The 15,913-nt window shown below is 46.2% G+C and overlaps 1 protein-coding gene across 1 annotated transcript in view; it reads right to left on the reverse strand.

The window, feature by feature from the left end:
- LOC106573010 (probable C->U-editing enzyme APOBEC-2) overlaps window positions 1–15,913 on the reverse strand; it is a 35,987-nt gene that overhangs the window by 5,830 nt on the left and 14,244 nt on the right. Inside the window, exon 2 of the mRNA XM_045696594.1 lies at window positions 1–31. This exon is cut by the window's left edge and continues 150 nt beyond it. Within this exon, the coding sequence (XP_045552550.1) occupies window positions 1–31 (31 nt within the window). The remainder of the gene's footprint in view (window positions 32–15,913) is intronic.

Genomic DNA, 15,913 nt, shown 5'->3' on the forward strand with positions numbered 1-15,913 from the left:
GAACTTAAAGTAGAACGGACTCATCTGCTCCCTGTGGGGAGAAGGGGAGAGGGAGGGAGAGAAAAATAAGGAGATAAAGAGAGAGAGGATAAGCTACAGGTGGCGACCTGCTGGTTGAGGTCAAATAAGCCTCCAAGCCGAATATTCCCTGCCATGACCCGGATTCGAAACAGGGTTGCTCCACAACACAGAGTACTAACTGGTGCAAACAGAGGAGATGGTCGTGGACTTCAGGAAACAGCAGAGGGAGTACTACCCTATCCACATCGAAGGGACAGTAGTGGAGAGGGTGGAGAGTTTTAAGTTCCTCGGCGTATACATCACTGACAAACTGAAATGGTCCACCCACACAGACAGCGTGGTGAGGAAGGCACAGCAGCGCCTCTTCAACCTCAGGAGGCTGAAGAAATTTGGCTTGTCACCCAAAACCCTGACAAACTTTTACAGATGCCCTCAACCGTAAGGCTCTCCAGAGGGTAGTGAGGTCTGCACAACGCATCACCGGGGGCAAACTACCTGCCCTCCAGGACACCTACAGCACCCGATGTCACAGGAAGGCCAAAAAGATCATCAAGGACAACAACCACCCGAGCCACTGCCTGTTCACTCCGCTATCATCCAGAAGGCGAGGTCAGTACAGGTGCATCAAAGCTGGGACCGAGAGACTGAAAAACAGCTTCTATCTCAAGGCCACCAGACTGTTAAACAGCCATCACTAACTCAGAGAGGCTGCTGCCTACACTGAGACCCAATCACTGGCCACTTTAATAAATGGATCACTAGTCACTGAAATATAATGCCACTCTAAATAATGCCACTTTAATAATGTTTACATATCTTACATTACTCATATCACATGTATATACTGTATTTTATACCATCTACTGCATCTTTCCTATGCCGCTCGGCCATCGCTCATCCATATACTCACATGTACATATTCTCATTCACCCCTTTAGATGTGTGTGTATTAGGTAGTTGTTGGGGAATTGTTAGATTACTTGTTACATATTACTGTCAGAACTAGAAGCACAAGCATTTCACTACACTCGCATTAACATCTGCTAACCATGTGCTTGTGACCAATAAAATGAGATTAGGATTTGATTTGATTTGATAACTACTATAGGATCACGGCACTCTACTGGAGGACATGGCTAACAAAAGGCAGAGTGCTAATCCTAACAGTATCCCTTACCCTCTTTTGATTAAACCCTGAAAATATAACTGTTCTAAATGAAGCCCTAGGGATCTCAGAGTTAGTGGTAGAGCCCCGGGAGAGAAGTAGGGGGTGTTTTGGGACCTGCTGTCATGGTAACAGTCACTACTAATGAATGAAATGAAATCACATTTTATTTGTCACATGCGCCGAATACAACAGGTGTAGACCTTACAGTGAAATGCTGACTTACAAGCCCTTAACCAACAATGCAGTTCAAGAAATAAGAGTAAAGAAAATATTTACTAAATAAACTAAAGTGAACAAAATCAAGTCAATCAAAAAGTAACACAAGAAATGTACATTTTTTTAATTTATTTATTTTATTTCACCTTTATTTAACCAGGTAGGCAAGTTGAGAACAAGTTCTCATTTACAATTGCGACCTGGCCAAGATAAAGCAAAGCAGTTCGACAACATACAAAAACACAGAGTTACACATGGAGTAAAACAACATACAATCAATGATGCAGTAGAAAAAAAAAAAAAAAAAAAAATAAGACTATATACAATGTGAGCAAATGATGTGAGATAAGGGAGCTAAAGGCAAAAAAATGCCATGGTGGAAAAGTAAATAAAGTATAGCAAGAAAAACACTGGAATGGTAGATTTGTAGTTTGAAGAAAGTTCAGAGATAAAATATAAATAATATGGTGCAAAGGAGCAAAATAAATAAAATAAATAAATACAGTAGGGGAAGAGGTAGTAGTTTGGGCTAAATTATAGATGGGCTATGTACAGGTGCAGTGATCTGTGAGCTGCTCTGACAGCTGGTGCTTAAAGCTAGTGAGGGAGATAAGTGTTTCCAGTTTCAGAGATTTTTGTAGTTCGTTCCAGTCATTGGCAGCAGAGAACTGGAAGGAGAGACGACCAAAGGAGGAGTTGGCTTTAGGGGTGACCAGAGAGATATACCTGCTGGAGCGCGTGCTACAGGTGGGTGCTGCTATGGTGACCAGTGAGCGGAGATAAGGGGGACTTTACCTAGCAGGGTCTTGTAGATGACCTGGAGCCAATGTGTTTGGCGACGATTATGAAGCGAAGGCCAGCCAACGAGAGCGTACAGGTCGCAGTGGTGGGTAGTATATGGGGCTTTGGTGACAAAACGGATGGCACTGTGATAGACTGCATCCAGCTTGTTGAGTAGGGTATTGGAAGCTATTTTGTAAATGACATCGCCGAAGTCGAGGATCGGTAGGATAGTCAGTTTTACGAGGGTATGTTTGGCAGCATGAGTGAAGGATGCTTTGTTGCGAAATAGGAAGCCAATTCGAGATTTCACTTTGCATTGGAGATGATTGATGTGAGTCTGGAAGGAGAGTTTACAGTCTAACCAGACACCTAGGTATTTGTAGTTGTCCACAAATTCTAAGTTAGAACCGTCCAGAGAAGTGATGCTGGACAGGCGGGCAGGTGCAGGCAGCGATCGGTTGAAGAGCATGCATTTAGTTTTACTTGTGTTTAGGAGCAGTTGGAGACCACGGAAGGAGAGTTGAATGGCATTGAAGCTCGTCTGGAGGGTTGTTAACACAGTGTCCAAAGAAGGGCCAGAAGTGTACAGAATGGTGTCGTCTGCGTAGAGGTGGATCAGAGATTCACCAGCAGCAAGAGCGACATCATTTATGTATACAGAGAAAAGAGTTGGCCCAAGAATTGAACCCTGTGGTACCCCCATAGAGACTGCCAGAGGTCCAGACAGTAGGCCCTCCGATTTGACACACTGAACTCTGTCAGAGAAGTAGTTGGTGAACCAGGCGACGCAATCGTTTGAGAAACCAAGGCTACTGAGTCTGCCGATGAGGATGTGGTGATTAACAGAGTCAAAAGCTTTGGCCAGGTCAATGAATACGGCAGCACAGTATTGTTTCTTATCGATGGCGGTTAGGATGTCGTTTAGGACCTTGAGCGTGGCTGAGGTGCACCCATGACCAGCTCTGAAACCAGATTGCATAGCGGAGAGGGTGCGGTGGGATTCGAAATGGTCGGTAATCTGTTTGTTGACTTGGCTTTCGAAGACCTTAGAAAGGCAGGGTAGGATGGATATAGGTCTGTAGCAATTTGGGTCAAGAGTGTCACCTCCTTTGAAGAGGGGGATGACAGCAGCTGCTTTCCAATCTATGGGAATCTCAGACGACACGAAAGAGAGGTTGAACAGGCTAGTAATAGGGGTTGCAATAATTTCGGCAGATAATTTTAGAAAGGGTCCAGATTGTCAAGCCCAGCTGATTTGTAGGAGTCCAGATTTTGCAGCTCTTTCAGAACATCAGCTGAATGGATTTGGGAGAAGGAGAAATGGGGGAGGCTTGGGCGAGTAGCTGTGGGGGGTGCAGTGCTGTTGAATGCAGTAGGGGTAGTTAGGTGGAAAGCATGGCCAGCCGTAGAAAAGTGCTTATTGAAATTCTCAATTATAGTGGGCTTATCGGTGGTGACAGAGTTTCCTATCCTCAGTGCAGTGGGCAGTTGGGAGGAGGTGTTCTTATTCTCCATGGACTTTACAATGTCCCAGAACTTTTTAGAGTTGGAGTTGCACGAGCGAATTTCTGTTTGAAAAAGCTAGCCTTGGCGTTTCTAACTGCCTGTGTGTATTGGTTTCTAACTTCCCTAAAAAAGTTGCATATCGCGGGGGCAGTTCGATGCTAATGCAGAACGCCACAGGATATTTTTGTGTTGGTTAAGGGCAGTCAGGTCTGGGGAGAACCAAGGGCTATATCTGTTCCTGGTTCTAAATTTCTTGAAAGGGGCATGCTTATTTAAGATGGAGAGGAAGGCATTTAAAAAAATAACCAGGCATCCTCTACTGACGGGATGAGGTCAATATCCTTCCAGGATACCAGGGCCAGGTCGAATAGAAAGGCTTGCTCGTTGAAATGTTTCAGGGAGCGTTTGACAGTGATGAGTGGAGGTCGTTTGACCGCTGACCCATTACGGGTGCAGGCAATGAGGCAGTGATCGCTGAGATCTTGGTTGAAAACAGCAGAGGTGTATTTAGAGGGCACGTTGGTGTGGATGATATCTATGAGGGTGCCAGTGTTTGCGGCTTTGGGGTTGTACCTGGTGGGTTCATTAATAATTTGTGTGAGATTGAGGGCATCAAGCTTGGATTGTAGGATGGCTGGGGTGTTAAGCATGTCCCAGTTTAGGTCACCTAGTAGCACGAGCTCTGAAGATAGATGGGGGGCAATCAGTTCACATATGGTGTCCAGAGCACAACTAGGGGCCGAGGGGGGTCTATAGCAGGCGGCAACGGTGAGAGACTTGTTTTTGGAGAGGTGGATTTTTAAAAGTAGAAGTTCAAATTGTTTGGGTACAGACCTGGATAGCAGGACAGAACTCTGCAGGCTATCTCTGCAGTAGATTGCAACACCGCCCCCTTTGGTCGTTCTATCTTGTCTGAAAACGTTGTAGTTAGGGATGAAGATTTCAGAGTTTTTGGTGGACTTCCTAAGCCAAGATTCAGACACAGCTAGGACATCCGGGTTGGCAGAGTGTGCTAAAGCAGTGAATAAAACAAACTTAGGGAGGAGGCTTCTAATGTTAACATGCATGAAACCAAGGTTATTACGGTTACAGAAGTCATCAAAAGAGAGCGCCTGGGGAGTAGGAGTGGAGCCAGGCACTGCAGGGTCTGGATTCACCTCTACATCCCCAGAGGAGCAGAGAAGAATAAGTATGAGGGTACGGCTAAAAGCTATAAGAATTGGTCGTCTGTGACGTCCAGAATAGAGAGAAAAAGGAGCAGGTTTCTGGGGGCGATAAAATAGCTTCAAGGTATAATGTACAGACAAAGGTATGGTGGGATGTGAGTACAGAGGAGGTAAACCTAGGCATTTAGTGATTATGAGAGAGATATTGTCTCTAGAAACATCATTGAAACCAGAAGATGTCATAGCATGTGTGGGTGGAGGAACTGAGAGGTTGGATAAGGTATAATGAGCAGGGCTAGAGGCTCTACAGTGAAATAAGCCAATAAACACTAACCAGAACAGCAATGGAGAAGGCATATTGACATTAAGGAGAGGCATGCTTAGCCGAGTGATCAAAGGGTCCAGTGAGATTCAGACAGCTAGCCGGGCCATAGGTAGCAAGCTGGTGGAAGATGGGAGGGAGGTCTGTTTTTAGCCACCTCGTGCGTTTCCGTCTGTGGGTTAGTGGGGTTCCGTGTGGAAGGGGGGACCAGTCCAAGTTGGCAAAATAGTTAGTTATAGTGGCCCAAGAAAAGTGTCCGATAGACCTATTCAGATCGCAGCCGAAAAGACAGCTAACGATTAGCGGGCCGCAGATGGGCGATCAGGTTACGTCGCGACGGAGGGGCCAGTTGGATAACTCCCTCGGGCAGATAACGTCGGTGGTCCAGTCGTGAAGACCCGATGGGGCTCCGCATCGGCAGTAAAACGGATCAGGATAGGTGAGTTGTAGCCCAGGAGACACTTCAGCTGGCTAGCTCATGAATAGCCCAGGAGTGGCTGACGGAACTCTTCAGCTGGCTAGCTGGCTAGCTCCGTAATAATGTGTGTTAATTCCGTGACCGACGTTGCCAATAGTCACTCAGGTAGCAGCTAGTTAGCTGCAAGATCCAGGTGTAAATGTCCACAGCCTGCGGTAGAAATCGGGGAAAGGAGAGAGAATAGGTCCGGTATGCTCTGGTTTGAATCGCGCTGTACAAAAACTGGCGATAGCTTTTCGAGCTAATGGATAGCTGAGGACAGCTAACCGTGGCTAGCTGAACTTCAACGTTAGCCAGTGAAAATGGCTAAACACTTGCTAGCTTCTGTTGTGGAATTCAGATGAGGTAAATAATACTTTCTTTTTTAAATTGGTGAGGCGGGTTGCAGGAGAGTGCTTTGAGGTTGAGTATTTAGAATTAAAAAATATATATATATAAAGATAAGTGAAGAAAAAAAAATATGTAAATATATATATACACGGGACACGACAAGAGGAGGGTAGAGGACGTCTGAACTGCTACGCCATCTTGGAAAAAAAAAGACATAACAATAACGAGGCTATATACAGGATGTACCGGTACGGAGTCAATGCGGGGTTAAAGGTTAATCGAGGTCATTTGTAAAGTGACTACAAACCTCTGTTATGGTGGGGCTTGGCTTCTTTGATCATGACATAACAATCATTATAAAACTGGTTGTTTGGATCCTGGATGCTGATTGGACAAGCAGTGTTTGAAGTCGATAATGGTTCCAATAGTTTTCCCACCAGGCGTTTTTTCTCATAGGGTATAGAAACACTTACAGTAAGGGCTGTGATTCATGTAGGCTTGCCCTGGCATGACGTTTTGATAACTGTGTACATTTCTCCTGGAGAAGGTGACTTCTATCAGTATATTCACCTGTATTTACCCCCCATAGGGTTAACCCTAACCCCCCATATATGGGTTAACCCTAACCCTAACCCTAACCCCCCATATATGGGTTAACCCTAACCCTAACACTAACCCCCCATATATGGGTTAACCCTAACCCTAACCCTAACCACCCATATATGGGTTAACCCTAACCCTAACCCCCATAAATGGGTTAACCCTAACCCTAACCCCCCATAAATGGGTTAACCCTAACCCTAACCCCCCATATATGGGTTAACCCTAACCCTAACCCCCCATAAATGGGTTAACCCTAACCCTAACCCCCATAAATGGGTTAACCCTAACCCTAACCCTAACCCCCCATAAATGGGTTAACCCTAACCCTAACCCTAACCCCCCATAAATGGGTTAACCCTAACCCTAACCCCCCATAAATGGGTTAACCCTAACCCTAACCCCCCATAAATGGGTTAACCCTAACCCTAACCCTAACCCCCCATAAATGGGTTAACCCTAACCCTAACCCCCCATAAATGGGTTAACCCTAACCCTAACACTAACCCCCCATAGGGTTAACCCTAACCCCCCATATATGGGTTAACCCTAACCCTAACCCTAACCCCCCATATATGGGTTAACCCTAACCCCCATACCCCCATACATGGGTTAACCCTAACCCTAACCCTAACCACCCATATATGGGTTAACCCTAACCCTAACCCCCATAAATGGGTTAACCCTAACCCTAACCCCCCATAAATGGGTTAACCCTAACCCTAACCCCCCATATATGGGTTAACCCTAACCCTAACCCCCCATAAATGGGTTAACCCTAACCCCCATAAATGGGTTAACCCTAACCCTAACCCTAACCCCCCCATAAATGGGTTAACCCTAACCCTAACCCTAACCCCCATAAATGGGTTAACCCTAACCCTAACCCCCCATAAATGGGTTAACCCTAACCCTAACCCCCCATAAATGGGTTAACCCTAACCCTAACCCTAACCCCCCATAAATGGGTTAACCCTAACCCTAACCCCCCATAAATGGGTTAACCCTAACCCTAACCCCCCATAAATGGGTTAACCCTAACCCCCCATATATGGGTTAACCCTAACCCTAACCCCCCATAAATGGGTTAACCCTAACCCTAACCCCCCATAAATGGGTTAACCCTAACCCTAACCCCCCATAAATGGGTTAACCCTAACCCTAACCCCCCATGAATGGGTTAACCCTAACCCTAACCCTAACCCCCCATAAATGGGTTAACCCTAACCCTAACCCCCCATAAATGGGTTAACCCTAACCCTAACCCTAACCCCCATAAATGGGTTAACCCTAACCCTAACCCCCCATGAATGGGTTAACCCTAACCCTAACCCCCCATAAATGGGTTAACCCTAACCCTAACCCCCCATAAATGGGTTAACCCTAACCCTAACCCTAACCCCCCATAAATGGGTTAACCCTAACCCTAACCCCCCATGAATGGGTTAACCCTAACCCTAACCCCCCATATATGGGTTAACCCTAACCCTAACCCTAACCACCCATATATGGGTTAACCCTAACCCTAACCCCCATAAATGGGTTAACCCTAACCCTAACCCCCCATAAATGGGTTAACCCTAACCCTAACCCCCCCATATATGGGTTAACCCTAACCCTAACCCCCCATAAATGGGTTAACCCTAACCCTAACCCCCATAAATGGGTTAACCCTAACCCTAACCCTAACCCCCCATAAATGGGTTAACCCTAACCCTAACCCTAACCCCCCATAAATGGGTTAACCCTAACCCTAACCCCCCATAAATGGGTTAACCCTAACCCTAACCCCCCATAAATGGGTTAACCCTAACCCTAACCCTAACCCCCCATAAATGGGTTAACCCTAACCCTAACCCCCCCATAAATGGGTTAACCCTAACCCTAACACTAACCCCCCATAGGGTTAACCCTAACCCCCCATATATGGGTTAACCCTAACCCTAACCCTAACCCCCCATATATGGGTTAACCCTAACCCCCCATACCCCCCATATATGGGTTAACCCTAACCCTAACCCTAACCACCCATATATGGGTTAACCCTAACCCTAACCCCCATAAATGGGTTAACCCTAACCCTAACCCCCCATAAATGGGTTAACCCTAACCCTAACCCCCCATATATGGGTTAACCCTAACCCTAACCCCCCCATAAATGGGTTAACCCTAACCCCCATAAATGGGTTAACCCTAACCCTAACCCTAACCCCCCCATAAATGGGTTAACCCTAACCCTAACCCTAACCCCCCATAAATGGGTTAACCCTAACCCTAACCCCCATAAATGGGTTAACCCTAACCCTAACCCCCATAAATGGGTTAACCCTAACCCTAACCCTAACCCCCCATAAATGGGTTAACCCTAACCCTAACCCCCCATAAATGGGTTAACCCTAACCCTAACCCCCCATAAATGGGTTAACCCTAACCCCCCATATATGGGTTAACCCTAACCCTAACCCCCATAAATGGGTTAACCCTAACCCTAACCCCCCATAAATGGGTTAACCCTAACCCTAACCCCCCATAAATGGGTTAACCCTAACCCTAACCCCCCATGAATGGGTTAACCCTAACCCTAACCCTAACCCCCATAAATGGGTTAACCCTAACCCTAACCCCCCATAAATGGGTTAACCCTAACCCTAACCCTAACCCCCCCCATAAATGGGTTAACCCTAACCCTAACCCCCCATGAATGGGTTAACCCTAACCCTAACCCCCCATAAATGGGTTAACCCTAACCCTAACCCCCCATAAATGGGTTAACCCTAACCCTAACCCTAACCCCCCATAAATGGGTTAACCCTAACCCTAACCCCCCCATAAATGGGTTAACCCTAACCCTAACCCCCCATAAATGGGTTAACCCTAACCCTAACACTAACCCCCCATAGGGTTAACCCTAACCACCCATATATGGGTTAACCCTAACCCTAACCCCCATAAATGGGTTAACCCTAACCCTAACCCCCCATAAATCGGTTAACCCTAACCCTAACCCCCCATATATGGGTTAACCCTAACCCTAACCCCCCATAAATGGGTTAACCCTAACCCTAACCCTAACCCTAACCCTAACCCTAACCCTAACCCTAACCCTAACCCCCCATGAATGGGTTAACCCTAACCCTAACCCTAACCCCCCATAAATGGGTTAACCCTAACCCTAACCCCCCATAAATGGGTTAACCCTAACCCTAACCCCCCCATGAATGGGTTAACCCTAACCCTAACCCCCCATAAATGGGTTAACCCTAACCCTAACCCCCCATGAATGGGTTAACCCTAACCCTAACCCTAACCCCCCATAAATGGGTTAACCCTAACCCTAACCCTAACCCCCCATGAATGGGTTAACCCTAACCCTAACCCCCCATAAATGGGTTAACCCTAACCCTAACCCCCCATGAATGGGTTAACCCTAACCCTAACCCTAACCCCCCATAAATGGGTTAACCCTAACCCTAACACTAACCCCCCATAGGGTTAACCCTAACCACCCATATATGGGTTAACCCTAACCCTAACCCCCATAAATGGGTTAACCCTAACCCTAACCCCCCATAAATCGGTTAACCCTAACCCTAACCCCCCATATATGGGTTAACCCTAACCCTAACCCCCATAAATGGGTTAACCCTAACCCTAACCCTAACCCTAACCCTAACCCTAACCCTAACCCTAACCCTAACCCTAACCCCCCATGAATGGGTTAACCCTAACCCTAACCCTAACCCCCCATAAATGGGTTAACCCTAACCCTAACCCCCCATAAATGGGTTAACCCTAACCCTAACCCCCCATGAATGGGTTAACCCTAACCCTAACCCCCCATAAATGGGTTAACCCTAACCCTAACCCCCCATGAATGGGTTAACCCTAACCCTAACCCTAACCCCCATAAATGGGTTAACCCTAACCCTAACCCCCCATAAATGGGTTAACCCTAACCCTAACCCCCCATGAATGGGTTAACCCTAACCCTAACCCTAACCCCCCATAAATGGGTTAACCCTAACCCTAACCCTAACCCCCCATAAATGGGTTAACCCTAACCCTAACCCCCATATATGGGTTAACCCTAACCCTAACCCCCATAAATGGGTTAACCCTAACCCCCATAAATGGGTTAACCCTAACCCTAACCCTAACCCCCCATAAATGGGTTAACCCTAACCCTAACCCTAACCCCCATAAATGGGTTAACCCTAACCCTAACCCCCATAAATGGGTTAACCCTAACCCTAACCCCCCATAAATGGGTTAACCCTAACCCTAACCCTAACCCCCCATAAATGGGTTAACCCTAACCCTAACCCCCATAAATGGGTTAACCCTAACCCTAACCCCCATAAATGGGTTAACCCTAACCCCCCATATATGGGTTAACCCTAACCCTAACCCCCCCATAAATGGGTTAACCCTAACCCTAACCCCCCATAAATGGGTTAACCCTAACCCTAACCCCCCATAAATGGGTTAACCCTAACCCTAACCCCCCATGAATGGGTTAACCCTAACCCTAACCCTAACCCCCCCATAAATGGGTTAACCCTAACCCTAACCCCCCATAAATGGGTTAACCCTAACCCTAACCCTAACCCCCCATAAATGGGTTAACCCTAACCCTAACCCCCCATGAATGGGTTAACCCTAACCCTAACCCCCCATAAATGGGTTAACCCTAACCCTAACCCCCCATAAATGGGTTAACCCTAACCCTAACCCTAACCCCCCATAAATGGGTTAACCCTAACCCTAACCCCCCATAAATGGGTTAACCCTAACCCTAACCCCCCATAAATGGGTTAACCCTAACCCTAACACTAACCCCCCCATAGGGTTAACCCTAACCACCCATATATGGGTTAACCCTAACCCTAACCCCCATAAATGGGTTAACCCTAACCCTAACCCCCCATAAATCGGTTAACCCTAACCCTAACCCCCCATATATGGGTTAACCCTAACCCTAACCCCCCATAAATGGGTTAACCCTAACCCTAACCCTAACCCTAACCCTAACCCTAACCCTAACCCTAACCCTAACCCTAACCCCCCCATGAATGGGTTAACCCTAACCCTAACCCTAACCCCCCCATAAATGGGTTAACCCTAACCCTAACCCCCCATAAATGGGTTAACCCTAACCCTAACCCCCCATGAATGGGTTAACCCTAACCCTAACCCCCCATAAATGGGTTAACCCTAACCCTAACCCCCCATGAATGGGTTAACCCTAACCCTAACCCTAACCCCCCATAAATGGGTTAACCCTAACCCTAACCCTAACCCCCCATGAATGGGTTAACCCTAACCCTAACCCCCCATAAATGTGGCGATCATAAAGAACTACAAATGCCATGATGATCTGGAGGAGACTGACGAATCGAGGCAAAGGTAAGAATCTCTGGATTAACCATCTGTTAGCTAAATTTGATGACTTTCATTAAATGTACAATTCTGTGAACTGTCTTGTGTAAGTTTTACATTGACACAATAACTGTTAGCAAAGGTGTCAGCTAGAGATGACCTGCAGGAGCTGGCAGGGATTGTAGCCTTTCATGATGTCTACTTTGATGCTAATTAGCATTTTCGAATCTGAGAGTAAATAGAGCCGAACACATTGATAAAATTTGCCTTGTACTAGAGAGATTTACATGGTAATCAAAACGTCACGTACGCCTACATGAAACAGAGCTCTTATTTTTAAGTGTTTCTGAAATTCCCTACGAGAAAAATGATTGGAAGCACTTCCCTGTTTGACCGCAAGGCTCTATGGGCATTATGACACTGTGGGGCTCTATTGGCCATCACAGGCCCACTATATCTGCTAACAGTTCCATCTGAAAATTGTCACTGCATCTCAACGGGTTGGTTGTTTACCAACAAAACTGACACCTGCGCAAATATTGGGCAAAACAGATGTGGTTGGCTTAGATTGTTGACAACATGTAAACAATATTTCATCTCCAATGTTTATTGAAAATATAAATACATTTGCACAATGAGCACTTGTTGTCTCTCAAATACATTGCTACATGGTTAGCTAGCTAGCGAATTTGAGCTATATTAGCATTGACATGAAATTAGTCAAAACACTTGTCATATATCACATGCGCCGAATACAACAGGTGTAGACCTTACAGTGAAATGCTAAATTACAAGCCCTTGACCAACAATGTAGTTTTAAGAAAAATAAGTGTTATGCAAAAATAGATACGTAAAAAATAAAATTTAAATAACAAATAATTAAAGAGCAGCAGTAAAATAACAGTAGCGAGTCTATATACAAGGGGGATCGGTACAGAGTCAATGTGCGGGGGCACAGGTTAGTCGAGGTATTTGAGGTAATATGTACATGTAGGCAGAGTTAAAATGACTATGCATAGATAATAAACAGAGAGTAGCAGTAGCGTAAAAGGGGATGCAAATAGTCAGGGTAGCCATTTGCTTAGGTGTTCAGGGTCTGACAGTCTATGACTAGGGTGGCTGGAGTCATTGACAATTTTTAGGGCCTTCCTCTGACACAGCCTGGTAATAGAGGTCCTGGATGGCAGGAAGCTTGGCCCCTTGTGATGTACTGGGCTGTATGCACTACCCTCTGTAGTGCCTTGCGGTCGGAGGCCGAGCAGGTGCCATACCAGGCATTGATGCAAACAGTCAGGATGCTCTTGATGGTCCAGCTGTAGAACCTTGAGGATCTGAGGACCCATGCCAAATATTTTGAGTCTCCTGAGGGGGAATAGGCTTTGCTGTGCCCTCTTCATGACTGTCTTGGACCATGATAGTTTGTTGATGTGGACACCAAGTAACTTGAAGCTCTCAACCTGCTCCACTACAGCCCCATCGATGAGAATGGGGGCGTGCTCAGTCCTCCTTTTCCTGTAGTCCACAATCATCTCCTTTGTCTTGATCACATTGAGGGAGAGGTTGTTGTCCTGGCACCACACAACCAGGTCTCTGACCTCCCTATAGGCTGTCTCATTGTTGTCGGTGATCAGGCCTACCACTGTTGTGTTGTCGGCAAACTTAATGATGGTGTTGGAGTCGTGCCTGGCCGTGCAGTCATGAGTGAACAGGGAGTACAGGAGGGGACTGAGCACGCACCCCTGAGGGGCCCCTGTGTTGAGGATCAGTGTAGCAGATGTGTTGTTACCTACCCTTACCACCTGGGTTGCGGCATGTCAGGGAGTCCAGGATCCAGTTGCATAGGGAGGTGTTTACTCCAGGGTCCTTAGCTTAGTGATGAGCTTTGAAGGTACTATGGTGTTGAACGCTGAGCTGTAGTCAATGAATAGTTTTCTCACGTAGGTGTTCCTTTTGTCCAGGTGGGAAAGGGCAGTGTCGAGTGCAATAGAGATTGCATCATTTGTGGATCTGTTAGGCCGGTATGGAAATTGGAGTGGGTCCAGTGTTTCTGGGATAAAGCACTTCATTGCTACAGACAGGAGTGCTACAGGTCGGTAGTCATTTAGGCAGGTTATCTTAGGGTTCTTGGGCACAGGGACTATGGTGGTCTACTTGAAACATGTTGGTATTACAGACTCGGTCAGGGACAAGTTGAAAATGTCAGTGAAAACACTTGCCAGTTGGTCAGCGCATGCACGGAGGACACGTCCTGGTAATCCGTCTGGCCCCGCAGCCTTGTGAATGTTGACCTGTTTAAAGGTCTTACTCACGTCGGCTACGGAGAGCGTGATGGCAGTCGTCGGAAACAGCTGATGCTCTTATGCATGCCTCAGTGTTGCTTGCCTCGAAGTGAGCATAGAAGTAATTTAGCTCGTCTGGTAGGCTCGTGTCACTGGGCAGCTTGTGGCTGTGCTTCCCTTTGTAGTCTGTAATAGTTTGCAAGCCCTGCCACATCCGACGAGCGTCGGAGCCAGTGTAGTAGGATTCGATCTTAGTCCTGTATATACGCTTTGCCTGTTTGATGGTTCATCGGAGGGCATAGCTGGATTTCTTATAAGCGCCCGGGTTAGAGTCCTGCTCCTTGAAAGTGGCAGCTCTACCCTTTAGCTCAATGCAGATTGAGCTAAAGGGTAGTCCATGGCTTCTGGTTGGGGTATGTACGTACGGTCACTGTGGGAACGACGTCATCGATGCACTTATTGATGAAGCCAGTGACTGATGTGGTGTACTCCTCAATGCCATCAGTCCTGTAGCTTAGCATCTGCATCATCTGACCACTTCCGTACTGAGCAAGTCACTGGTACTTCCTGCTTTAGTTTTTGCTTGTAAGCAGGAATCAGGAGGATAGAATTTTGGTCAGATTTTCCAAATGGAGGGCGGCGGAGAGCTTTGTACACGTCTCTGTCTGTGGAGTAAATGTCTAGAGTTGTTTTCTCTCTGGTTGCACATGTAACATGCTGGTAGAAATGAGGTAAAACGGATTTAAGTTTCCCTGCATTAAGGTCCCCGGCCACTAGGAGCGCCGCCTCTGGGCTCCCGAGTGGCGCAGCAGTCTAAGGCACTGCATCTCAGTGCTTGAGGCGTCACTACAGACCCTGTTTAGATTCCAGGCTGTATCACAACCAACCATGATTAGGAGTCCCATAGGGCGGCGCACAATTGGCTCACCGTCGTCCGGGTTTGGCAGGGGTAGGCCGTCATTGTAAATAACAATTTATTCTTAACTGACTTGCCTAGATAAATAAATGTTAAATAAATAAATAAAAACAATATTTTTTTTTGTTTGCTTATGGCCTTATACAGCTTGTTGAGTTCGGTCTTAGTGCCAGCATCGGTTTGTGGTGGTTAATAGAGGGCTACGAAGAATATAGATGAGAAATCTCTTGGTACATAGTGTGGTCTTCAGCTTATCATGAGATACTCTACCTCAGACGAGCAAAACCTTGAGACTTCCTTAACATTTGATTTTGCGCACCAGCTGTTATTGACACACTGATTGGTAAAGTAATTTAATGAGCAAAATGTAAAAAAACAGTTGATTTCACAGGTTAAAAAAAGGAACAGAAAGGAACGATATAAACCGGTACTTTTTGGGCGTTGAACCAGTTCAGAACTTTATTTTGCTGATTGGAACAGTGGAACGTAATTCATTTTGAGGGGGTTCTGTTCAGAAACAAAATGATTGGAAAATAATTTTGGTTCCAACACGTTTTGAAGAAGTCAATTTTCTTCTTCTACTACTTCTATGGGCTGGTAAACTATCTAGCTATCATCAACCCCTGCCCCCTCCAAATACAATTAAGCGCTGCTGATGAACCTCACCAGTCAAGAAATGTTGTCTTTTAGCAGATAGTATAACAACACATACAACATAAAATAAAAACCACAGTATGAAATGTATTATA

This window comes from Salmo salar, chromosome ssa15, assembly GCF_905237065.1.
Source record: "Salmo salar chromosome ssa15, Ssal_v3.1, whole genome shotgun sequence".
NCBI lineage: Eukaryota > Metazoa > Chordata > Actinopteri > Salmoniformes > Salmonidae > Salmo > Salmo salar.